Genomic DNA, 26706 nt, shown 5'->3' with positions numbered 1-26706 from the left:
TTCTAGGGGTATACATTAGTATAATCTCATTGGAAAGAAACATGGCAGTATTTATCTAGAGTGTTAGAAAATATTTATATCCTTTGACAAGATAATCCCATTTCTAGGAAGCTATCCTAAAGAAATAACCCCAAATAATAATAATTCACACTTACTTAGCACTTACCACATGCCAGGCACTACTATATCTAATGTATTAACATGCAGTAACACTGAGAAATTTGAGTAATATATGTATATTAACTCATTTAATCCTTAGAACAACCCTGAGATAAGTAAGGATACTATTCTCTCTAGTTAGAGACACAGCAGCTGCAGTGCAGAGTTTCAATTGTTGCCCATGGTTTTATAACTAGTTAGTGATGAAACCTTTCAAGACTCAAACCCAGGCAGTACAACTCCAGGTTCTATGTGCTTAGCCACTCTGCTGCACTGCCTCTCAGGATAAACAGAAATACAAAAATGTTCACCTCAGCAATACTGATGATAGAAATTTCCATAAGAAAAGCCAAATATTCTACAATAGGGCAAATGACTAAAGAAAAGACAGTGTAGATAACATTGTATACTTTTTTTTAAATACAATTTTTTAATTAAAGGTTATCATTTAGGTTATTATAGACTCTAAGAAACTTTATTAAGAAAATTAAAATGATATGGTATACTGAAAATGCAAATAATATGGTGTGATTTTAAAAACATTTATATTGTACTTCCTCTAGTCTAAAGAACTATCAATTATAAGAGTAAGACATATCATTATTTTATGTTATAAAGAGAACAAATCCCAATTTCAGAGATATTAAAACATGAACTCAATGGATCTCAGATTTAGTTCCAACTAGGAGGTATTCTTTCTCTGAAGATAATTTTTGATCTGAGTTTCCAATTATGAAACAAAACAGCGTGGCTAGGCTATTTTTTGGGGCCTGAATGTTTACATAAAGTCCTTTCTCCATTGTGGCAACATTATTGACTCATTAGCCCAAATATGAGTGAATAGATCCTTCACATCAAGGGGCCCTTGCTTCTATTTTGCATAGAAGAGGAGAAATTATTACTAATAATTACACACACCAGACCAGAAGCCCATTACTCCTACTGTAAGGGAACTTTCTAGCAGAGGATCTTGGGAATTTTTTGAAGTTATAAAATATTAAAAAGAAAACAGGTTTAACAGGTGGCTTGAAAGAACATGGTTGAGTGAATACTATGCAGCAAGGAAAGCCATTTGGAATGTCACAGATTATTTAGGGAGGATTATACAGAGGGACAGAGAAATACTGGAAAACAGAAGGAGCATTGTTAAGGTGGAACTGGCATGGAGCCAGGGCTATGAGAGCACTGTGAAGCACAGAGGCAGAAGGAGGTTCACGATGGTAAGATCGTTATAGCTATCATATAGCTGTCTACACTTATGAAATTGCGAAATAGTGCCTGCTTTCCTAGCAAGTAGAATTCTAATGGTTTAGCTCTGGGCACAGACTAGAAGACAACTGACACTAAAGAAAGAAAATGTTGTCATCAATGTCACCATTCTATCTGCATTCCCACAAAATATCTTCCACAAAGGAGACTTTTTTTTAAATTAAGGGGTAATGGGAAAGTTAACTACGTTTATCATTTTAACTACTGCAATGCTGTGATTCATTAATAAATCACTGGTACGACCAAGTAACTACTCCTGGCCTACTCAAAATGAAACGTATCCTTCTAGTATACAGCTTAAGTATAGACACTTATACAGGTTCACAATCTCCTCTGCAGCCTCATGGGGCCAGATGTGTGCATAGGCAGTACATTACATGGCACCTCCAGGGGACTCTGAGTCAGATAAAGTGACTATAAATAACCTCACCGTGGGTCTGACCAGGTTTTACAGCCAAATGGCCTCAGGGCTGGTTAGGATTTTGGAATTTTGGCTAAGGCACTGTAGACTCAGGTTAAAGCCCTATCTTTTACCTCTAACTCATCTATTTTACTACTTCATTTTCAATGTATAAATCTTAAATGTCTGTGTACATCCCAATTAATAACATTACTAATACTCAATTCAACCAATATTTATGGAACTCCCATTACATAACTGGATATCATTCTAGGCATCATTCTACTAGGCATTATTCTATGTATGCTACTAGGCATATATCTAACTGAGCATTATTCTAGACATCATGTTTACTAGAGACCAGTAGTAGACAAAACAAAACCCCTGCCCTCAGGGAGCTTTCAATGATTCCCCTTGGGCAACAAGAAAATTCATATATGAGCTATAAATAATTAAAGAATTCAGTGATCGATGACTAAGTCTAGTCATGGCTGCCAAAAAGACCAAAGACCACATCATATAACCCCAGCTATTTACATTTTATCATATTAATGTCAAATACAATAAAGTCATAATCAGGCTTTCCATACAGCTTTTTTGTGGTATTATTTTAGTAAACATTTAGAATATATAGCATATATTCCCCCTTGCCCTTCCTAAAACAGCCATCCCAGCTGGACACAGTGGCTCACACTTGCAATCCAAGTACCGCGGGAGGCCGAGGTCAGTGGGTCACTTGAACCCAGGAGTTCAAGACCAGCCTCAGCAACATGGCAAAATCCCGTCTGTACTAAAAATACAAAAGTTAGCCAGGCATGGTGGTGCTTTCCTGTAATCCCAGCTACTTGGGAGGATGAGGTGGGAGGATTGCTTGAGCTCAGGAGGTGGAGGTTGCAGTGAGCCAGACTGCCACTGCACTTCAGCCCGGGCAACAGAGCGAGACCTTATCTCAAGAACTGCCACACCTGCAATCCCAGACGGGTTGAGACACTGGCACGTGATTCCAGCAGGAGAGGCGCAGGCACTCAACTACAACCCTACTATAACCTGACCGCTGCCGTGTGGGCTGTGCCCAGCAAAGTCATGAGGGAATGGCCACCAGGAACTCCTGCCCCAGTGTGTCCAGAGGCAGTACTTTGAGTCAAAGATTGTCCTGGGAATTTAGAATGTATTATTGTTTGCCCTGTTGAGGTTGGAACTTGCTTGAGGCTTTTTACCTCTTTTTAATTCCCTATTGTTACCCTTTTTGTTCAGGGGATGTTTATCCTATGTCTGTCCCTCCACTGTGTTTTGGAAATACATAACTTATTTAATTTCACAGGTTCACATATGAAGAGCAATTTGTCTTAAGATGAATTGTATCCTGGGTCTCACCCATATCCGGTTTAGATATTTAGGTGAGTCTTTGGATTTAGACTTTAATGTTGATGCTAAAGCAAGTTACCTTTGCGGCTACCTGGATGAAATGAATGTATTTTGCATATGAGAAGGACATAAATTTTGTGAAGCTAGGAACAGAATGCTGTGGTCTGAATGTTTGTTCTCCCAACATTCATATGTTGAATTCTAATCACTAAGGTCATGGTATTAGAAGGTGGCGTCTTTGGGAGGCGATTAGGTCATGAGGTTTCCTTCATGGATGAGGTTCTGCCCATATAAAAGCAACCCCAGAGGGCTACCTCACCCTTTCCACCATGTGAGGACACAGTGAACCAGCAAAGGTGCCCTCACCAGACAATATATCTCCCTGAATCTTGAACTTGGACTTCCCAGACTCCAGAACTGTAATAAATAAATTGCTTACAAGCCACCCAGTTTATGGTATTTTGCTATAGCATCCTAAACAGACAAAGACACTTGTGCCTTAATAGCTTTCTTCTTGATCAATTTAATCTTTTAAAAAAGTTTTAGTGATCCTCTAATTTTTAAATTTTACTAATTTCTGTTCTTTAATATCTCCTTCAAAATTCTAATGTCTTATCTACATTTAATTTTGGAATTCTCATATATATTCCTGAGTTGAATTTCAGTCTTGTTTTTAAATAAAAGCATTGAAAACTATCAATTTACTTCTAAAAACTGCTTTATCAGCATCTCGTTTTTTTTTCTTCCCCTTAAATTTTTAAGTATAAAATATATTTTTAGTAACTATAGGCTATAGATACCTACATCTATACTAGTTTTGATGGAGATACCAGTTTTGATAGATAACTTTTATTGTAGCTCATTTCTAAATTTCTGCTGTGACTTTCTTTAACCACAAGCTGTTTAATAAATTTTGAAAGTTCTTAACACATGTACTGCTGTTGTCAAAGAAAATGACTTGTGTAATACTGAATTTTGATCAGACTTTTGTAAATTAGTACAAGGTACATTTTAAAAAATTACTACATATTCTTGAAAATAATGTAGATTCTATATTCATTTATTAGATTTTCTGTATCAAAGCTATCTAGTATTCCACATCCACTGGCCATATGTGGCTACCAAGCAATTGAAATGTGATTAGTGACGGGCTGTAAGTATAAAATATAAACCAAATTTCTAAGACTTACTATGAAAAAAAAATGTAAAACGTTTCCTAAAGTTACACGTTGAAATAGAATTTCTGTTATATTGGGTTAAATATGTTACTAAAATAAAGTTTCCCTGTTTCTACATTTTAAAAACATAGTTGCTAAAAAATTTTAGCCAGGCACAGTGGCTCATGCCTGTAATCCCAGCACTTTGGGAGGCCAAGGAGGGCAGATCACCTTAGGTCAGGAGTTAGAGACCAGCCTGGCCAAATGGTGAGGCCCCATCTCTATCAAAAATGCAAAAATTAGTTGGGCATGGTGACACATGCCTGTAATCCCAGCTACTTGGGAAGTTGAGGTGGGAGAATCGCTTGAACCCAGGAGGCCAAGGTGGAAGTGAGCCGAGATTGTACCATTCCACTCCTGCCTGGGCAACAGAGCAAGGCTCCATCTCAAAAAAAAAAAAAAAAAAAAAAAAAAGGAAATGTTAAATTACATATGAGACTGATGAATTTCTTTTAGTGTTATGAATCCTAATGTTTTGTCTAAAGGGTTTCTGCTACAAGTGAACAAAAATCCTTTCCTTATGGAGCTTTAGATTTTTGCTTTTAATTCTTTTTGTTTACATAATCCAGTTATATCTTAAATACTTAGGATCCTTTCTTATCCCTATTAATGCTTTTTGCCTTATAGTTTGATATTAATATACCTGTACCCGTTTTCTACATTTTTATTTTTTTAATTATAGATTTTATTGAGATCAAAGTTAAGTCGTTGTTAGTTTAAAATAAACTGTTATGACTATTTTATTTTTTTTATTGCATTTTAGGTTTTGGGGTACATGTGAAGAACATGCAAGACTGTTGCATAGGTACACACATGGCAGCGTGATTTGCTGCCTTCCTCCCCTTCACCTATATCTGGCATTTCTCCCCATTTTTAGTAACATCTCTTAATAAGCAGAAGTTGCGTTCCACCCAACCTAATGTCTTTAGATGAGTTTAATCTGTTTACATTTATTGTGATTACTGATGCATTTAAACAGGATTCTGTCTTCTTTTGTATTTCTTAAACACCTTCCCCACTTTTTTCTTATTCATTCCTCCCACTGGATAAGTATATATTCTCTATTCTCCTGCTTTTTTCCTTTCTTCTCTTTACTGGCTCTAAATTTCTGAATTGTATGTCTTCTTTTAATAATGACTTTTACATTATTATTATTTTTTGAGATAGTCTGGCTCCATTGTTCAGGCTGGAGTGTAGTGGTGCGATCTTAGCTCACTGCAACCTCCACCTCCCAGGTTCAAGCAATTCTCATGCCTCACTCAGCCTCCTGAGTAGCTGGGATTACAGGCATGTGCCACCACGCCCAGTTAATTTTTTCTATTTTTAGTAGAGATGGAGTTTTGCTATGTAGGCCAGGCTGGTCTCGAATTACTGGCCTCAAGTGATGCGCCTACCTTAGCCTCCCAAAGTGCTGGGATTACAGTTGTGAGCCACCATGACTGGCCTACGTCTTATTTTACCTGACAATTTCCCAACTAAGTTGTTCAGTTTTCCTAACCTCCTGACCATGAAAACCCTTTAGCATGCTAACCCTTTAGTTGCATGCATGCAACCCTTTAGCATGATCTATAATCTATTCATTGGTTATGCTTCCTATCTTGTCATTGTATCTTACTACTGTATCAACTATTTATTGCTACAGTAATGGTGTGTAACAAAGAAACACACACACAAATCAGCAGCTCAGCAGCTCATATAACAATAAACATTTATTTAACTTAAGAGTTTGCAGAGTCCAGCTGATCTGTGTTAGACTTGCTTATGCTTCTGCAGTCAGCAGGCTGGTTGGCAAGCTGGCTCCACTGGTTTCGGTTAGTGGTTACCTGGTGTTGCTCGTGCCAACTCGGCTTTGCTCCATGTGTCTCTCACATTCCTCCAGCAGGTTAGCCTGGGCAGATTTCCATGGCAAGGGCAGAGGTGCAACAGTGGAAGCAGAACTGCCCAAGTGCTTTTACAAATGTCAACAACTAACATCCCCTTGGTCAAAGCAAGTCATATGGCCAAGCAGAATCAAGGAGCAGGGAAGTCCTACTCCTTCTGAGAGAAGTAAGTTTTAAAATCTGTCAGACTTTTATATAAAAAGGGGGCATGGACTTACAGAAGGCTAAAAAATTGAGGCCATTAATGCACCCAACCTAGCACACTTAACTGTACGCTTTCTCACATCCAAATCCAAAAGGGTAATGTTTCCTATCCATAACTGTTTGACAAACTTTATATAGTCTCGATTATGGTTTACATCCTACACCTTTCTACTGAATTGTTTTCTTTTGCTGAAATACATCTTCTATGGATGATGAATTCTCTTGGTTTTTGCAAGTATGAAAATGTTCCTTTTGCCCTCACTTTAGAAATACATAGGTTTGTGCAAGTGTGCTTGCAGCTTTGCCATTCCTTTGTGGCAAAAACTGCAACTACTTTTGCAACCTAATAGTTTAGCTGGGTGTAACATTTACATTGATTTATTTTCCCTCATTATTTAACTCTCATATCTTTTGATTATTGCAGAGAATTCTGCCTATATTTTCCTTATATGTACTGTGCCTTTTCTTTCAGGTAGTTTTGAGAATTTTTCTTATGGGATTCATTTTTATTTACCCTCATTGGAACTTGGTTAAGTTAAAATCTGAGGATTCAGACTCAGTTGTGGAAAACTGTGAGCTTTTATTGTTTTATATCTTACTTTCCTACCAATGCTTCCATTTCCTTTTGCTGAAGCTCCCATATTAAAACTGCACTCGTCTTTATTTTTTCCTTCATATATTTTTTAAAATGTTTTTTGTTTCTTGGTGCTCTCGTATGGGGCAATTTCTCATACCTCTGTTTGGTTCATGGGTTTTCTCAACAGCGTCCAGCTTATAGTTTATGCCAATTGAGCTTGTCCAATTACTACATTTCTTACTTACAAGCTTTTTTTTTTTTTTTTTTAAAGAGACAAGGTCTTGCTTTATCACCTAGGCTGTTGTGCAGTGATGTGGTCATAGCTCACTGCAGTTTCAACCTGATATGTTCAAGTGATCCTCCAGCCCGTCTCTGGAGTAGCTGGGACTCCAGGTACATGCCACTACACCCAGCTAATTAAAAACATTTTTCTGGGCGGGGGAAGTAAATGGAGACGAGGTCTCACTATGTTGTACTCACACGATTTCCAAATGGTTTTTACATGTACCTGTCATTTCACTTGTTTTTGTTCTATAGTATCTGAAAACCTATGTGGATGAATGTGTTATCTGCTTAAACACCCTAAAATACATGATTTTAAAATTTGTCAGACTTTTAAATAAAATGAATGTTACATGGTATGAATGCATGTTCTAAGTTAGCATGTTGATGTATTTCGAAAGTTTGGTTCGTGGACTTATTTAAAGTGGTAGGTTCATTTTTTCTCTCTTCCCCACCCTTCCTGCTTCCTTCTGTGCATCCATCTCCCAGACCCCAAACCAAGTTTAGAACCAAAACTTTGAGAAAATTTCTTCCTATTCTCCTAATGATTTTAGAAATTATTAAAAATCTAATACTAAGCTTCAAAATAGCTTGGTTCAGTTCCAGATCAAGAGGCTAAATATGTATCTTCCAGCATCATGTCCAGCTTCCTCAAAACAAGGCCATATGTGGTGGGTGGCAAGAAGTGAGCTTTTGTTAGTTTCCTTTTACAAATAAAAGGAAAGAGTCACATTCTTGCCTCTGCCTTAAAGCAGCAAACCTGGCTCTATTATCTAATCTTGTATAATATTTTTTGGTTCAATTACTCCATAGGCACCAATTTCTCAAGTATCACTATCAACTTCTACACTCAGAACCCAGGAGGCTCATGGTTTCTGCCTTCCCTATTTACATTTTTATTTCACTTTTGATCCATAGAGATGCTAACCTTGTTTGAACCTGGCTCTCTGTATTTAATTCTCCTTTGTTTTTTTTCTATTAGTAGTAGTAGTAGTAGCAGTACAATGTGTATGGAGGGTTACATGAAAGTATGATATAATGCCTTCTGAATCCAAAGTCTTTAGATATTCAAATAAACACATACACCAAAGTGTGTGTGCGCACACACACACACACAGACACACTTTCTGACACTGAATGACATTTGAAATAATTAAGTAAAAATGTAAGGTACACATTTTTAGTGAAACCAATGATTAAACACAAATTATTATTACCTTCCAATAGAGTGCTGCAAATTATGGTTCAAAGCCACTTACTAGAACATTTAGGTAGAATTTTATTTCACAGAACCAAAGAGAGTTAAGAGCCACTGATTTACAGCTTGGAATTCAATTCCTTCTTACAAAAATCCAGTTACAACTTATTAAAAATCAAAATGCTTTTCAGGGGGTGTGGAGGATGAATGACTTTCAGACTAGCCCAAGACTTGTGAATTTAAAAAGTAAAATTGCTGTGTTTACTTAGAGTATTACCCCTTGGAGCCACTGTTTGCACTAATGCATTTTACATTAGCGTGCTGCATCAGGAAATCCTGACTTTTTGGTGCCAAGGGGGTAATTAATATCAGTTCATGTTTTCAAAATGGTTGTGTTTATGTGGGAATGAGGACTGAACACTAACATGCAGAGCTTAAAGTAAGAAACCTTGCTGTAAAGCAAGATCTTGGGAAAGAATGGAACACTAAAATTAATGAACAGGAAATAGGATTTCTTTGAATAGAATATTAGTGCCGAAAAAAAGCCAAACCACACTTCCTTGCTCTTAGTTTACCAAGCATTAACAGAATTCCCTAGTATAGTCATATTGATAGAAAAGAAGGTAAAAACCTTGATAGCTATATGCCATACTTTGGTCCACTGATATCAGGAGTCCTAATATAATTTCTAAATATCATTCTATAGCTAATATAGTTACACCTTCCGTAGACATAAAACTCTTTACATTTGACCTAAGCTGAATAATAAGGGCTACTATTACAGTAAAATCAAGATACTTTTGGTACGTTTTTATCCCCAAAGAACGGATGGAGGCGAAACTAGAATCAAAGTACACATATCATAGAGTGAAAGTCAGAAAACTAAGGAAACAGCAAGAAAGCATTAGAAAAAAAAATTCAAAGAACCAATTAAAGTGATAGAAGTCAAAGTTAAAAACGTAAGAGATTTTATGAGGTCCTACTTACAAAGTGCTCAAAGTAAGTATATAGAAAACATGGTATTTATAAAATCTATAACTATACAGATGTCAAAAAATCAATGTTAAGTACTTTTTTACCAATACTTTAAATTAACTAAATTAATTGTTATTAAATGTGGCATTCCCATTCATTCAATTGATGGAAAGCAGAGCGTGATCTTAGAGAAAATGCTACATAATTTTGGCCTATTTCACTAGTAACAAATATGAATGGAATGATTATAATGTATGCTACACACACATTACACTCACTTGTCATTCCTAAAATATGATTCCATAGAGAGTATCACAGAGTAATATAAACTGGCCTCTACTGCATCACCCTACAGCAGAGTACAGGATTTACTCCTATCACAAAGGGCTTAATAACAAAGAAATGTTATTTTTCTCATGTCAAAGTCCAAGCTGATAGGCGGTAGAGTAGAGGGCTTCATGACAACCATTTTCAAGGGACTTCTGATTCTATCTACCTACACTGTCATTCTCTAGAGTATTTTTCTATCTATAAATTGAAAGCTCCCTAATAATAGGTCATGTTCCAGCCCATAAAAGACAAGAAAAATGAAAGCACCTGTTTAAGAATGTGGTCTACAAGCTGTACACATTACAACTCAAAGCCTTCTGGATTGAACTTACAGTCATATGACCACATCAAGCTGCAAAGGAGGATGTTCAATGTCTCTAGGTAGGCAACCATGCACCCATCCAAAACATGGGGGATATTAACAATATTTTAATACACTGTATCATTAGAAACCCTCTCAGGATATCACAGTTCAAATTTATAACAACATAAATGCATCACCTTACGTTCTTAAACTATGAATCTCTATAAGGAAAAAGAAAATAAAAAACCACATTTACCCATATATCTAATATATATGCATATATATAATACACATATATGCACCTGTATTTGTGTTTATGTATGTAATGTGCACGCGTGTGTGTACGTACGTACATACATATATATGTATGTATAAATGTAAAACAATCTCCCATTCTCACCAAATTGGGAAATAAATTAGTCACACTAATTATAGGTCTTTATTATTAAAAATTATATTGTGTTGTCTATTTCTGAGACTTCAGTTTGTAAACAATAAAACAAGGTTTTCCACTGATTTCTTATGCTTTTTTTTTTGTTAGTAATCAAATAGAGATACTCTGGGGCAGCTACAAAGATAGTCTATTAGCAGGGCACAAAAAAAAATTAAAGAGCTTTTAAACATCAACAAGCAAAAATCTCTAAAAGGTTCTAATCATTCTTTATAAAAACACACTTCCATAATTTTCTTACCATTAAGAAGATAGGGGCTGGGCATGGTAGCTCATGCCTGTAATCAATCCCAGCACCTTGGGAGGCTAAGGCGGATAGATAACTTGAGACGAGAAGTTCGAGACCAGACTGGCCAACAGGGTGAAACCCTGTCTCTACTAAAAATACAAAAAAAAATTCGCCAGGCATGGTGACACACTCCTGTAATCCCAACTACTTGGAAGGCTGAGACATGAGAATCACTTGAACCTGGGAGGCGGAGGCTGCAGTGAGCCAAGATAGCGCCAATGCACTGCAGCCTGGGCAACAGAGCATGAATCTGTCTCAAAACCAAAAACAAACAACAACAACAAAAAAAGCTAGTTGTTATGTCTAACTCTGCAGATAACTTTTATCAAATTAACATTGTGTTAGGGAAAAACAACTCACTAGTTTATCCCAATTAAATTACATGGTTAGATGGATTTAACTAGTCCTTGAAATAGAATACATAAAACATAAATAAACAGCTTTAACTATAATTAATTTTTTAAATTAAAGAATGCAGTGGCTTCTCAAATCACTGGCAGAAAAATGATATCATAAATGATGCTTAAGCAACTAGTTATCCATATAAAAAGAAAATTAATGTCCACAATTATATGGTGTACAATATGTTTTAGAAAAATGGAAGCAAATATGAGAAATATTTTTACAAATCTGATAGTTGTGGAGGGAGGAGGGTTCATAAGCCAAACTTTTGACTACATAAAATCTTAAAGCTTTAATACAGTGAAAGACATCATAAGTTATAAAATAATGGACAAAAGAGACCTACAACATATAGAAGAGACAAAAGATTAACTGCAGAGACACATGTAATTTTATGTGTGTATGTATAATTTCCTTCCTCACACAACATCCCAACAGAAAAATGGACAAAGAACATTAAAAAGTATTTTAGAGCCAAAACAAAACAAAATAAAAGTGTACTCAGCATTTAAAATGATGCTCAACTTACAAATAAATGCAGTTCAAATAAAAATTCAGAGACAGTAACAAGGATATCCAGGACTTGAATGCAGAGCTGGACCAAGCGGATCTAATAGACACATACAGAACGCTCCACCCCAAACCCACAGAATATACATTTTTCTCAGCACCACACTGCACTTACTCTAAAATTGACCACATCATTGGAAGCAAATTACTCCTCAGCAAATGAAAAAGAACAGAAATCATAACAGTCTATCAGACCACAGCACAGACTAGAACTCAGGAGCAAGAAACACACTCAAACCCGCACAACCACTTAGAAACTGAACTTGCTTCTAAATTTTGACTGGATAAACGATGAAATGAAGGCAGAAATAAAGATGTTCTTTGAAACCAACCAGAATGAAGACACAACTTACCGGAATCTCTGGGACACCTTTAAAGCAGTATCGAGAGGGAAATTTATAGCAATAAATGCCCACCAGAGAAGAGAGGAAAGATCTAAAATCATCACCCTATCATCAAAATTGAAAGAACTAGAGGAGCATAATCAAAAAAACTCAAAAGCTAGCAGAAGACAAGAGATAACTTAAGATCAGAGCAGAACTGAAGGAGATAGAGACACAAAAAACCTTCAAAAAATCAATAAATCCAGGAGCCGGTTTTTTGAAAAAATCAACAAAATTGACAGACTGTGGACCAGATTAATAAAAAAGGGAGAAGAATCAAATAGAGGCAATAAAAAACGATAAAGGGGATATAACCACTGATCCCACAGAAATACAAACTACAATCAGAGATTACTACAAACAGCTCTACTCACATAAACCAGTAAACCAGGAAGAAATGGATAAATTCCTAGACACTTGTACTCTACCAAAACTAAACCAGGAGGAAGCTGAAACCCTGAATAGACCAATAACAAGGGCTGAAGTAGAGGCAGCAATCAATAGCCTACTAACCAAAAAAAGTCCAGGTCCAGATGGGTTCACAGCCGAATTCTACCAGAGGTACAAAGAGGAGCTGGTTCCATTCCTTCTGAAACTGTATCAAACAATACAAAAGGAGGGAATCCTCCTGAACTCACTTTATGAGACCAACATCATCCTGATACCAAAGCCAGGCAGAGACCCATCTAAAAAAGAAAACTTCAGGCCAATATCCATGATGAACATTGACGCAAAAATCTTCAATAAAATACTGGCAAACAGGTTGCAACAGCACATCAAGAAGCTTATTCATCATGACCAAGTAGACTTCATCCCGGGGATGCAAGGCTGGTTCAACATATGCAAATCCATAAATGTAATCCATCACATAAACAGAAACAAAGACAAAAACGACATGATTATCTCAATAGATACAGAGAAGGCCTTCGAAAAAATTCAACAGCCCTTCATGCTAAAAACTCTCAATAAACTAGGTATTGATGGAATGTATCATAAAATGGTAAAAGCTATATATGACAAACCTACAGCCAATATCATACTGAACGGGCAAAAGCTGGAAGCATTCCCTTTGAAATCAGGCATTAGACAAGGATTCCCTCTCTCACTACTCCTATTCAACATAGTATTGGAAGTTCTAGCCAGAGCCATCAGGCAAGAAAATGAAATAAAGGGCATTCAATTAGGAAAGGAGGAAGTCAAACTGTATTTGCAGATGACATGATTGTATATTTAGAAGACCCCATTGTCTCAGCCCAAAATTTTCTCAAACTGATAAGCAACTTCAGCAAAGTCTCAGGATACAAAATCAATGTGCAAAAATCACAAGCATTCCTATATACCAAAAACAGACAAACAGAAAGCCAAATCAAGTGCGAACACCCATTCATAATTGCTACAAAGAGAATAAAATACCTAGGAATACAACTAATAAAGGATGTAAAGGACCTCTTCAAGGAGAACTACAAACCACTGCTCAACAAAATAAGAGAGGACACAAACAGGCAGAGAAACATTCCATGATCATGGTTAGCAAGAATCAATATTGTGAAAATGGCCATACCGCCCAAAGTAATCTATAGATTCAATGATATCCCCCTCAAGCTACCAATGGCCTTCTTCACAGAATTGGGAGAAAAAACCACTTTAAACTTCATATGGAATCACAAGAGAGCCCTAAGCAAAAAGAACAAAGCCGGAGGCATCATACTGCCAGACTTCAAACTATACTACAAGGCTACAGTAATCAAAACAGCATTGTACTGGTACCAAAACAGAGACACAGACCAATGGAACAGAACAGAGACCCCAGAAGAAACACCACACATCTACAACCATCTGATCTTTGACAAACCTGACAAAAACAAGCAATGGGGAAAGGACTCCATGTTTAATAAATGGTGCTGGGAAAACTGGCTAGCAATGTGCAGAAAGCAGAAACTGGACCCCTACCTGCCACCTTACACTAAAAGTAACTCCAGATGGATCACAGTTTTAAACATAAAACCTAACACCATAAAAACACTAGAAGAAAACTTAGGCAAAACCATCCAGGACATATACATAGGCAAGGACTTCATGACTAAAACACTAAAAGCAATGGCAATAAAAGCCAAGATAGACAAATGGGATCTAATTAAACTCCAGAGCTTCTGTACAGCAAAAGTAACCATCATTAGTGTGAATCGGCAACCAACAGAATGGAAAAAATTTTTGCAATCTACCCATCTGACAAAGGACTAATATCCAGAATCTACAAAGAGCTAAAACAGATATACAAGAAAAAACAAACAACCCCATTCAAAAGTGGGTGAAGGATATAAACAGACACTTTTCAAAAGAGGATATATATGTGGCCAACAAACATATGAAAAAATGCTCATCATCACTGGTCATTAGAGAAATGCAAATCAAAACCACACTGAGATATAATCTTACACCAGTTAGAATGGCGATCATTTAAAAATCTGGAGACAGCAGATGCTGGAGAGGATGTGGAGAAATAGGAACACTCTTACACAGTTGGTGGGAGTGTAAATTAGTTCAACCATTGTGGAAGACAGTGTGGCGATTTCTCAAGGATCTAGAAATAGAAATTCCATTTAACCCAGCAATCCCACTATTGGCTATATACCCAAAGAACTATAAATTGTTCTACTATAAAGACACATGCACACGCATGTTCATTGCAGCTCTGTGTACAATGGCAAACACCTGGAACTAACCCAAATGCCCATCAATGATAGACTGGACAGGGAAAATGTGGTATACTACGCAGCCATAAAAAATGATGAGTTCGTGTCCTTCGTAGGGACTTCAATGAATCTGGAAACCATCATTCTCAGCAAACTGACCCAAGAACAGAAAGCCAAGCACCGCATGTTCTCACTCATAGATGGGTGTTGGAACAATGAGAACACGTGGACTTAGGGAGAGGAGCATCACACACAGGGGACCGTTGAGGGGGGAGATAGGGGAGAGACAACGGGGGTTAGGAAAGGGGGGTGGGGAGGGATAACATGGGGAGAAATGCCAGGTATAGAATGCACCTAAAGTAAAATAAATAAATATTTTTTAAAAATTCAGAGATAACATTTTTAAAAAAACAATGAGAATTGCAAAAATTAGTAAGACTAATGAACTGGTGTTGCCAGTGATATACCTTTTATGTGATACTTTTTTCAACATCCATAGCCTTACACCTAAAATATTAAAAATTTACTGTATAAAAATACCCCCAACGCCCTACCAAAAAAAAAAAAAAAAAAAACAAAAACGAAAAACCAACTCTGCAAGATAGTTTATAAAAGCTTTGTTTCTGCAACAGTAAAAAATTAAGAGGCAACAAGGGAACAGGGAGCATTCAAGATATTTCTAAGGTAAAAAATAAAAGGAAGTTGGACAATAGTATGTAGTAAAATTCTGTTTTTGTTTTAAAAATATATATGTTGGCTTATTGTGTAAAATTAAATTAGAAGTACCAAATTTTTAATGATTGTGACTTTTAATGGATGACATTATGAAAAATGTTCACTCTTTGTATAATGTATGTCAATCTTTTATTTGACATGAATGACTTTTTAAAATGAATGAAAAGGCAATGACTTTTACGTACAAATTCTGAGATGGTTTCTAATGTTAACACTGAAAATACAGAATTTAGGAGCAAGAAGAATCTTCAAGTACTTATCTTTTAGATGTCTTTATTGGAATAGTTAAGACATTAAATAACATAGTGTTTGCTTCTATTTGGTGGTTGGTATATGGACAATCAGAAGTTTGGCCATGAGTTGCTATATAAACTGGGTTACTGTAACATGGGAGCCCATTGCACCATGCTCTGCTCTATAGCTTGGTGTATGTTAATAATTTCATTAAAAAAATTTTAAAACCAAAAACAATGTTCTACCTCAATAATGCTACAGAATAACAACATATTCCCAAATAACAGAATTAGCACTTTTAACACATTTTGAAATGTTTATTAATAGTCACCCCACTCTTTTCTTAGTAATACTTTGCTTCTGGAATTTTAACGAATAGCATATTTATTCATTATTATTTTGATGAAATGCAAATTTTAGGTGCACCAATATATAGTCTCTACAGAAATGTCACATCTAATAGACAGGTACTGGTAAAGTTATTCCTCTTACTAGGTATCAAAGGAGTAAGGTAATTTTTGTCACCACCAATTAAAAACTTTTACGAAATAGGACTGTTATAAAACAATTAAACCTTGCAAATGTACTAGTCTCCAGAAAGAAAGTCCTGGAGGAAATTCTGCTTATTAAAATTGCAATTTTCGTTTCCATTAAAAGGAGAATAAGACAACAGAAGATGGGTTGGCAAGACAAATTATTTCTTAATGTCAGTTGAGCTTATTTAGAATGAGATAACGTATCTACACCAGGTTGGGTTCAGTACAATTTTGTCTCCTCAACTCATTTATCTAATTCAGTCATCTTGATTATAGCCTCATGGACTTCATTTTCAGAGAAAGAATTCTGTAACAAACAGCCTACGCAACATGCTGATTACTGAACAGTTAATTCTAATTAACTTGGGCATGGCAAGAGAATTTTGATAAAGTCCTAGAATACAAATATAGTCTGCTTATACTGGACTAACTTATATAAAAACCCACAGCATAGTCTCCAGACAAAACAAGAGAGTCAAAGAGATCTAATTTAAAGAAACAAATGAGAAAATTAAAATCACAAATAATTTATTCTTCCATTAGAGTTGATACAGTTTTAAATAGCAACAAAGTACACAGTGGTGGAAAATTGGCACAGAACCTACAAGCATTTCAATCACAATAAGGCTGTCCATGCTTTATCTGTTCAAACTTGATTCTCATTTTCTACTGACCAAGTTTTTAAAAAAAAAAATCTGTTCTGGCCAAGCATGGTGGCTCACACCTGGAATCCCAGCACTTTGGGAAGCCGAGGTGGGTGGATCACTTCAGGTCAGGAGTTTGAGACCAGCTTCGCCAACATGGCAAAACCCCGTCTCTACTAAAAGTACAAAAATTAGCCGGGCATGGTGGTAGGCGCCTCTAATCCCAGCTACTCAGGAGGCTGAGGCAGAAGAATCGCTTGAACCTGGGAGGCAGAGGTTGCAGTGAGCCGAGATCTCACCACTGCACTCCAGCCTGGGTGACAAGAGCGAGACTCCATCTCAAACAAACAAACAAACAAACAAAAAAACAAACCTATTCTGACCTTGAAACACACACTCTCTTACACACACACAGACCCACTCAAATTCTTCCTTTTGATTACAGTATGTTGAGAACAGTATGTTCTGCTTATTCAAATTAATGGTACCCCTTCTGTTTTATTTCCAGTTAAAAGCGGGAAAAACCAATCCAATTATAAATAATACATCTTATTCCCTGGGCATAGGCAACTGTGATGAAAATAGCAACTTACCTTTGGGCTAGATGTTTTCAGATTATGTTTAAATAACCATGGTTAGAAATTTTTCAATGTATGCTTTCCTGCCCCACGCAATCTCCCTGAATTTAGCTAAAATAATCAGGCACAGGACAGTCTCAAATAATGATTAAAATATGCCCTGCTAATAAACAAGGTTATCTAGAATGCAACTTCTGTGCTTTTAAAACAGATAGAACAAACCTCATTAATAAGCATTTTCCTAAATATCTCTTTGTGGTATATTAACCAACATAAAAAAGGGAAAAACATAAAAGTGTTCCTTTATAAATGACATTATTTCCAGATAAGAAAGTTGAAACAAAGGTTTGTAAAGTCTCCTCAGCTATTCTGTTTAATAACCAATTATCCCTCAATGTTACAAAATAAAATTACTGGATCAACGTTGACTCTTCTTTGATATCATTTATAAAATGCTTTGATAGTAAAATTACTAAGTTCCCTGATAACTCAAACAAGGTAAAATTAATACTTTCCTTTTCAGTTATTGCTATTTTAGAAGAGGATTACCACTTTCATTTCTATTAAACTGTTTTACCAAAGGCTCCTCAGATCTGACATAAAGTAATTCTTATTGCCTCACATTTTAAAACAGTATTATAAATGATCTTTACAAAAAGGTTTAATCCACAAAACTGGAAGGCTTTTAAAAAATGTCTTTATACTCAAAACTGTATCACAGTGCCCTTGATTATCTAATAGATAAAAGGGATTTGAATTTCCTCTATGAGAACAGAACAGTGGACATATGGTGTGCTTTGTCTTCCCCTCACCTTTATCTTCATAGCACACCATTTTGAGACCAAAACAATCAAGCATCTACCATGCTCCAGTCCACATTAACCGAGGATTTCTGATTCTGTCCAGTGCGTAGTGTGCCGCCTTGCATATTCACCACATGAAATAAACATAATATACAAAATATTGCTACTGTAAAAAGTGTACATTTCCCTCTTCCCCTTACAAAAAAATCTGTGGAAAAGTATTAAATTCCCTTACCCTTCATAAACATACAAAGCTGTTCACACCTTTCAGTCTGTAACAGTCCATTTGAAACACAGTTCCAAAATCATTACAAATTGGTTATGTCATTGCATTTTCTGTCCAATGTTGCCATCTAGAGTAGAAATGTGAAATCAAGAGTATTTCTGAGCTACTAAAGCCTTTTATAACTAAACCACAAAGGCTGCTTACTGATGAAACAGCCACTTATCCACAAGGTTTTTCCAAAAACTAGATGGAATGGAAGGATCTCTTCACAGGGAGGTTTCCACAGTGCTGAGGTGACAATATGGCTGCTAATAGATACTGGCTATTGGAATGTAAGTACTTTTTCACTGCTGGTAATTTCCATACTGTCCCTAAAAGATAAATTTAAAAATATAATTAGATAGTAGTTTGACCATAACAGGCACAGAAAATTACAAACAAATGATTTTTACACTGTCATATCATTAAAAAGTGGCTGCACCTACAACAAATAAAATTTTTTTATATCTTTAGGTACACAGTATCACCCTGTAATTTTTTCTGATATTATATTCAATTGCAAATGAATTTCATAATCCAAAATATGCCAGGGATTAGCAAATGAGCCTAGAGTAATACTTCTCGGAATAGGAACTTAAATGTTGGGTGAATTCTGTTGAATGACTTGAGCAGGCATTGAGAAGTTCTGGTTCTAAACTCTGATGGGGGGAGAGAGAGAGAGCACACGAGCGAGCACGCGCACACATAAAAATCATATGCTAGTGTGACAACTTTGGCTTGTTATAATTATTACAAATTAACATCAAGGGTATTTGAAATAAGCGGCAAGTGATAATAGAAAGGTATCCGGGAGATAAAAGGTAAAGAACCTTCTATCCATTCCAAAATATTTGAGTCTTTCCGTGAGGTCAACAAAGTATCAGCAGAGGTATTTAGTCCACAGGGACATAAAATCCAGGAACTTTGTTTTGTGTATGTTGTCTGTTTTGTTTTTTCGTAAGGTAGATTTGAAAACTCTCAGGCTGACAGGATGGGACAGAAAGGGAATAGAGATAAAAAGGACATGATGAAGCAGCACAATTCTTTAAGCAATGTCCAGTATATATCTGTTCAGGTTAGCTTTTGGGGAAAAGAAGACATAGTATGTCCTTCTTTTTTTCTACCTTTCTTCTGTTTTAGAGCATAATTACATGCTCACTGGAAGCATATAATTAGTTAACTCTTTCCTTTGGCTAAACAACTCCCTCTCCAAGTCACAATAATGTAACTCAAAAACATTCTAGACTTGAAATACTTCTCTACCATAAGAAACGGTACCCTAAAAATCCACATTTCCAAAGAAGTAAGTACACATGACAATGTGTTGAATGTCACCATACATATGATAGAATAATGAATTAAACATAATTAGGGATTTTACGGGCCAGGCGCAGTGGCTCATGCCTGTAATCCCAGCACTTTGGGAGGCCAACACAGTTGGACTGATTGACGTCAGGAATTCGAGACCAGCCTGACCAATATGGTGAAACTCCATCTCTACTAAAAACATAAAAATTGGCTTGGCATGGTGACACACGTCTGTAATCCCAGCTACTTGGGAAGCTGAGGCAAGAGAATTGCATGAACCCAGGAGGCAGAGGTTGTACTGAACTCCAGCTTGAGCAACAGAGTGACTCCGTTTAAAAAAAAAAAAAAAAAAAAGATTAAGGATTTTACACCAATGTGTTTTACATAGTTATAGTCAGCTAAATTTACAGCCAATGATCATCTTGAAGGATTTATGGGTAAAATGACATCACTTCTAAGATTTGCTCTAAAATACTCTAAAAAAAAAAATAGTGTAGAGAAGTAGATCAAACAGCAGCAGCAAAATGTTGGTAAACTGATGAAGTTGTGGGTACACAGGGGTTCACTATACTACTCTCTTTTCTGTATGTGTTTAAAAATTTCTATACTAAAAAGTTTAAAACAAGAAATGTTATTGCTCAGCATACTGGAGATTATATCATTGTTAGATTGTCTAAATACTAAATCTGAGTGTAAGTCCCAACTCTATTGCTAACTTCCTATTTGAGTCTAAAGAAAGCTCTGTGAGACTCAGTTTCTTCACTCATCAGTGGGAGAGTAACATATACATCTCTGGATTGCAATTTCCCTTATGTTTAATGGCTACATCAATTCCTACAACTCATTTGTTTGTTATGATGCTTAAATAAGAGAGGGCATGAGAAAGAACTTTTTAGAATTATAAATCAGTTACTCTGAATGCTGGAGGGAAATGCTCCTTTAGTGAATGTGTGAAATGAGATGCTAATGACAAAAGTGAGTTGCAAATATAAACGATATGAAAGCAGAAGACAGGTTAAGAACCACCATGCCATAGTTTATAAGCTATAATTTATCTACTATATTATGAACTTCTTGAGGACAGAGGCCAGGTCAATAACATATATCAAATAAATTATATCCCAGCAACTGTGAACACTTATGAAACAAATACTCATCATCATCACAAATACGGAAAACAGAGAAGACTCCAGAATTAAGTATAATTACAAAATAGATGATAAGTTCTCTAAGTCTTAGAGAACTTAAGAGAGTTCAGAAAAGTAAAGGTTAACACAGCCTAAATTAATTAGAAAAATATTCCCAAGAATGTGGGAGCCTTGAGAAAATAGTAAGATCTGAAGAGCAGAAAAAAGAAAAGGGAGCAATTCAAATAGAACAAATAGCTGAAACAAAGCATGGAGGATAAAATATAGAATGCTTAGAGAAGTGGGAAGAAAGAATATGCAATAATGAGGAGTAGAAGCTAGTAATTATTTTGTAAGACAGAGCTTGAAGTAGTGGAAAAATACATCTAGCTAATAATTACAGTAGTTAACTCTTAATATATCCCAATAATGCCACCTTAGTATGTGTCACATATTGTCTTAAGTGCTTTGTGCCCATCTATAATCTATATAGTAAATATTATCTCCATTTTATAGGTGAAGAAATGGAGGCACTGAGTATAAGTAACTTGACCTATACTTGATCACAATGCTAGGACCAAACAAAATCATAATCAAGCCTAAAAAGGTAGACTGTGTATTTGCAACCATTAACAAATTCCAAGGTGGCATTAAGGATTAAAACTATGGCTTTTGGAGCCAGAAACCAATTTCTAATGCTAAAGTCACCACTTAACAGCTTCTTATCCTTGGGCAAGTCGCTTAACCTCCCTTGAGTTCCAATTTTATCATCTGACAAGGGTAATTATAATCTCTATTTTAAAAAGTTATTCAAGAAGAAAAACATGAAAATGCTCTGTGAGCTACTCAAGTACTCATTAACAGTACAGGTGGCAGTGTGGTACAGTGAACAAAGTATGGGCTTTCAGCACTCAGCAGCAGTCATGCAGCTTCACCACTCCTCAGTTCTGTCATCTTGAGTAAATCACTCGAACACTCTATGCCTCACCTTCTCTCTCTTTGCTTCTTCAATTTTAAAAAAAATTACAAAGTTCCTCAGACTACAGTGTAAAAACTTTTAACAGGAAAGTAACAAGACAGTATGGAAGATCCTGCTGCGATGAAGGCGGGAGATGAACATGGTCTAAATCAAGATAAGGGAGTAGGTTAGAGAGAAACAGATGGATTCAAAAGCTTTTCAAAAAGGAAGATCAGTAACATTTGTCATTTATTAGGCAAGGGAGGAAAAGGAGGGACACTTACGTATCAAATAGGGCACCTGGCACTCTAGCTTGGTGATAGTACCCCTTTCTTTGATAAAGAACACAGAAAAGTAAGTTTTGGTAGAAAAAAAATCATAGATTTATTTTGTTTCTGCTGAATTAATACCTATAATACATCTAAGCAGAGCTGTCGAGTAGGCATTAATTTCCAGAAAAGAGATTCAGACTATAAATAGAGATTTGGGAGTCAACACCATGGTGAACTGTGACCTTGTGAATAAATGAGAATGCCTAGGAAGAGTATATTGAATGAGAAGAGTTCCTAAGGTAGAAACCTGAGCAATACCAATCATCTTTAAATTTATTTCCTTCATTCTATGTATCGATAATCAGTTCAAAATCTTAACATTGTTTCTTCACAATACATTTTAGGGGTTTCCTCTTATCTCTATTTTTGTGATCATTCAAATTTAGAAAGTAATGGCCTATTTACTCTGTTCAAATCTAGAAAGTAATGGCCTTGTTTACTCCGTTGTTTATACTTTATTCACCAATATTTATTGATTACCTACTGTGCTCTACTAGGTGACAGAGACTCAACACAATAAAAACAGACAAAACGATGCCTTTAAAGAGGTTACATTCTAGGGGAAGAAGAATATGACAATAAACAGTTAACAAAATAATCTGTCAAATGAAGAGAAATGTTATGTTGAAAAATTAATGCAAATTTCTGTTCAAGATGGATTTACCTGGCAGCATAAAACAATTAAAAAAGAAACTACACAAAGCATATGATAATCATATTCAGGACACAGGACAGAGCCAACAAAGGACAATGATCCCTGAGACATGGTAAACAAATGAGGTCAGCTCTCTGATTACCACAGCTAAGTGCCTTGAGAATTTCCAGGCTACAGTACATGAAGGGGAACTGAGGCTGAGGCTGCCAGATGTTCTGACTTAAGGAGAAACAGCTTAGAAGTCTGGAGAGAAAACGGTAGCTAGAGTTAACAGGACAGAGTACCCGAGAGAGAAGAAAGATCTGCCTAAAAGAGACAACTGTGGAGATCTGCATAGGAGCCCTCCTCATATTCAGCACAGTACAGATATGCAATGCAAATGCATGAGGAAAATACCCTAGGATGAGGCAGAACACCCAAAAGGATTAGGAGAAACAATACTTGTTTGTCACACAGGAACAGAAACAGTGCTTATTCCCACCAGCCAAAGCAAAAAGCCTTATAATTCAAAAGGCATTGGGCACAATACTCTAAAGGCTCTTACCTTAACAGTGATGAATATTTAGCCCAGGAGTAAACACTGCTCTTTATCCTGACTGAAATATCTTAAATGCAATTTCAGAAAGCTCAAACTGCTTGTAACTTATTAAACTGCATCCCAAAGCAAGCAAAGCTTAAGAATATTTCTAGGCAAACAGTATCTTCATCACCCAACAACATAAATTCACAATGTCTGGAATCCAATCAAAGATTATCACACACACAAAGGAAGAGAGAAAAAAAACTGATTAAAATTGATCCTAAAATGACACATTATTACAATTAGCAGAAGAGGATATTAAAGGAGTTATACTTATATTCCATATGTTCAAAACAATTAAGGAGACACAGAAGATACTAAAAAGACCTAAACCAAACTTATAGAGATGAAAATGACAACATCTGAGATAACACTCAACAAACCCCAAGCATAAGAAACAAAGAAATCTACACCAAGGCATGCACTAATCAAATTGCTCAAAACAATTTGAGCAAGAGAGAAATTTCTTGAAATAATTTGATAAAGGAAAAATCTTAAAAAGAGAGGAAAAACAAGACACATTAAACAAAAAAACAATAAAAATGATGGCAAATATCTCCTTGGAAACAATGCAAGGAAGAAAAGAGTGGAGCATCTTTAAAGTATAGAAAGAAAATAAAACATTAACTGTCAATCTAGAATTCTATATCCAGAGAAAATATCTTTCAGAAATGAAGGTAAAATAAACTTTTTGCAGACATACAAAAGCTGATTATTACCAGTACACCTGCATTTCAAGAAATGTTAAACAAAGTCCTTCAGGCAAACAAAAATAATACCAGATAGAGATATGAATCTACACATAAATAATGGAGAATACCAAAAACGGTTAACTACATGTTTTAAAGATTTTTTTCCCTTATTATTTAAATATCTTTACAGGATAACTAACTTTTTTAGACAAAAATAAATTCAATATACTGTGGGGTTTATAACATATACAGAAGTAAAATTTGTAACAATAACACAAAGACTGAGAAGAAATCAAAGCAGACTATCTTAAGGTTCTCACACTATATACATAGTGTCATCCTATCACTTGAAGACACTGATAAACACTACACAAACAAACCTTGAAAATACTATTCATATAAAGTAAAAAAAAAAAAAAAAAAAAAAAAAAAAAAAATACACCAATCACAAGACTCCACATATTATATGATTCCATTTATCTTAAATGTAAAGAATAGCCAAATCCATAGACACAGAAAGTAAACTACTGTTGCTGGAAAATCTCCAAATATTTGAAAACAAAATTACAGACTGAGTATTTCAGTATTTAAGGCTGAGTAGTTGACGGAGAATGAGGAATGACTGTTAACAAGTATACAATTTAACAGGTTGGTAAAAATGTTTTAAACTTAGATGGTGGTGATGGTTGCACAATCTTTTTTTTTTTTTTTTTGTGAGACAGAATCTTAGCTCTATAGCCCAGGCTGGAGTACAGTGGCACAATCACAACTCACTGCAACTTTGACCTCCTGGGTTCAAGCAATCCTCTGCCTCAGCCGACTGAATAGCTGGGACTACAGGCACATGCCATTGTACCTGGCTAGTTTTTTGTACAAGTGGGGTCTTGCTTTGTAGCCCAGGTTGCTCTTGAACTCCCAGGCTCAAGAGATCCTCCTGCCTCAGCTTCCCAAAGTGCTATAATTAGACTTCCAGTCTAACTTTCTGAATATGCTTAAAAACCACTGAATGGTATATTTTAGAATGGTGACTTGTACGATATGTGAATTATATCTCAATAAAGCTGTTTTTGTTAAAAACAGGAAAAAAATCAAAGGCAGGCCGAAAAGGAGAAGAAAAATCAGATGGGACAAATGAAAAAAATAAAGATGATATACTTAATCATATCCATAATCACATTAAACGTGTTACAAACCCCAATTTGAAGGCAGCAGCTGTCAGGATGGATTTTAAAAAGCAAGATACAGCTGACTACATATGCTCTTCACTTGAAATACAATTTAAATATAAAAACATAAATATGTTAAAAGGATGAAAAATATATTATTCTAATACCAATCCAAAGAAAAGTGATATTGCAGTACTAATATTAGACAAACTACATTTCAGAGCAAAAATATTAGCAGGGATAAATAAATTTATTTGATTATGGCAGAGAAGTAAATTCATCAGAAAGATCTGAAAATCTCCAAATATTTGAAAATAAAATTGTACACTTCTAATGTGTCATGGGTCAAAAAAGAAATAAAAAGTGAAATCAGGACGTATTTTGAACTGATTAAAAATAAGAACAGAATCAGATACAGTTTAAGAGTATTTAGAAAGAACTTCACTGGGTTTAAAAGAGGGTGTAAAAAAAAAGAACAATATTTTAAAAGGAGTATTTAGAAATAAACAACTATATTAGAAAAAAAGACAGTTCTTAAATCAATGGGACTACAGCTTCAATCTTAAGAAAGTGGAAAAAGAGGAACAAATAAAATCCAAGCAAGCAGCGAAAAAGAAATAATAATAACGTTCTGGGCAGAAATCAAAGAAACAGAAAGCAAATGAGCAAAAAGCAATCAATAAAATCAAAAGCTGCTTTTTGAGAATAATCAATAGGTAGATAAAAACTAGCCAGATTAATGAGGTCGAAGAGAGAAGACACAAAGTATTAATATCAGAAATGAGAGAGGTAATATCACTACAGATTAAACAGATACCAAATGATGATAAAGAAATTATTCAACAACATACATAAAATGGCCAACTCCTATGAAAAATTCACAAAACAAACACTCAAGAAAAAAACAGATAACCTGAATACCACCTATATTTAATAGATTAAATTTATAATTTAAAAATTTCTCACAAAAAAACTACAAACCCAGATGGCTTCACTGGTAATTTGCACCAAACATTTTAGAGAGAATAATACCAATTTTCTGCAAATCCTTCCAGAAACTTGGAGGAAATTCTTCCCAACTCACTCTATGAGGCCAGTGCTACCTCAGTAACAACATCAGATAAAGATGTTACAAGAAAACAAAA

The 26706-nt window shown here is 35.5% G+C and overlaps 1 protein-coding gene across 6 annotated transcripts in view; it reads right to left on the bottom strand.

Annotated features, from left to right (window-relative positions):
• The window catches only part of SS18 (SS18 subunit of BAF chromatin remodeling complex), a 100660-nt gene that overhangs the window by 12316 nt on the left and 61638 nt on the right, over positions 1-26706 (bottom strand). For 4 of the 6 annotated variants that reach the window (XM_032293152.1, XM_032293149.1, XM_032293154.1 and 1 more), the window contains one exon: positions 16965-19075. The exons of 1 other annotated variant lie outside the window; for it this stretch is intronic. In XM_032293152.1, the coding sequence (XP_032149043.1) occupies positions 19049-19075 (27 nt within the window). In that variant the 3' untranslated portion in view covers positions 16965-19048. Of the gene's footprint in view, positions 1-16964; positions 19076-26706 lie in introns of those variants that run through there. One more of the 6 variants, XM_032293151.1, reaches the window with a different exon arrangement.

This window comes from Sapajus apella, unplaced genomic scaffold (genome assembly GCF_009761245.1).
Source record: "Sapajus apella isolate SASKATOON/1434 unplaced genomic scaffold, GSC_monkey_1.0 scaffold29, whole genome shotgun sequence".
NCBI lineage: Eukaryota > Metazoa > Chordata > Mammalia > Primates > Cebidae > Sapajus > Sapajus apella.
The sequence above is the reverse complement of the archived record's forward strand: the minus strand, read 5'-3'. Positions and strand labels throughout refer to the sequence as shown.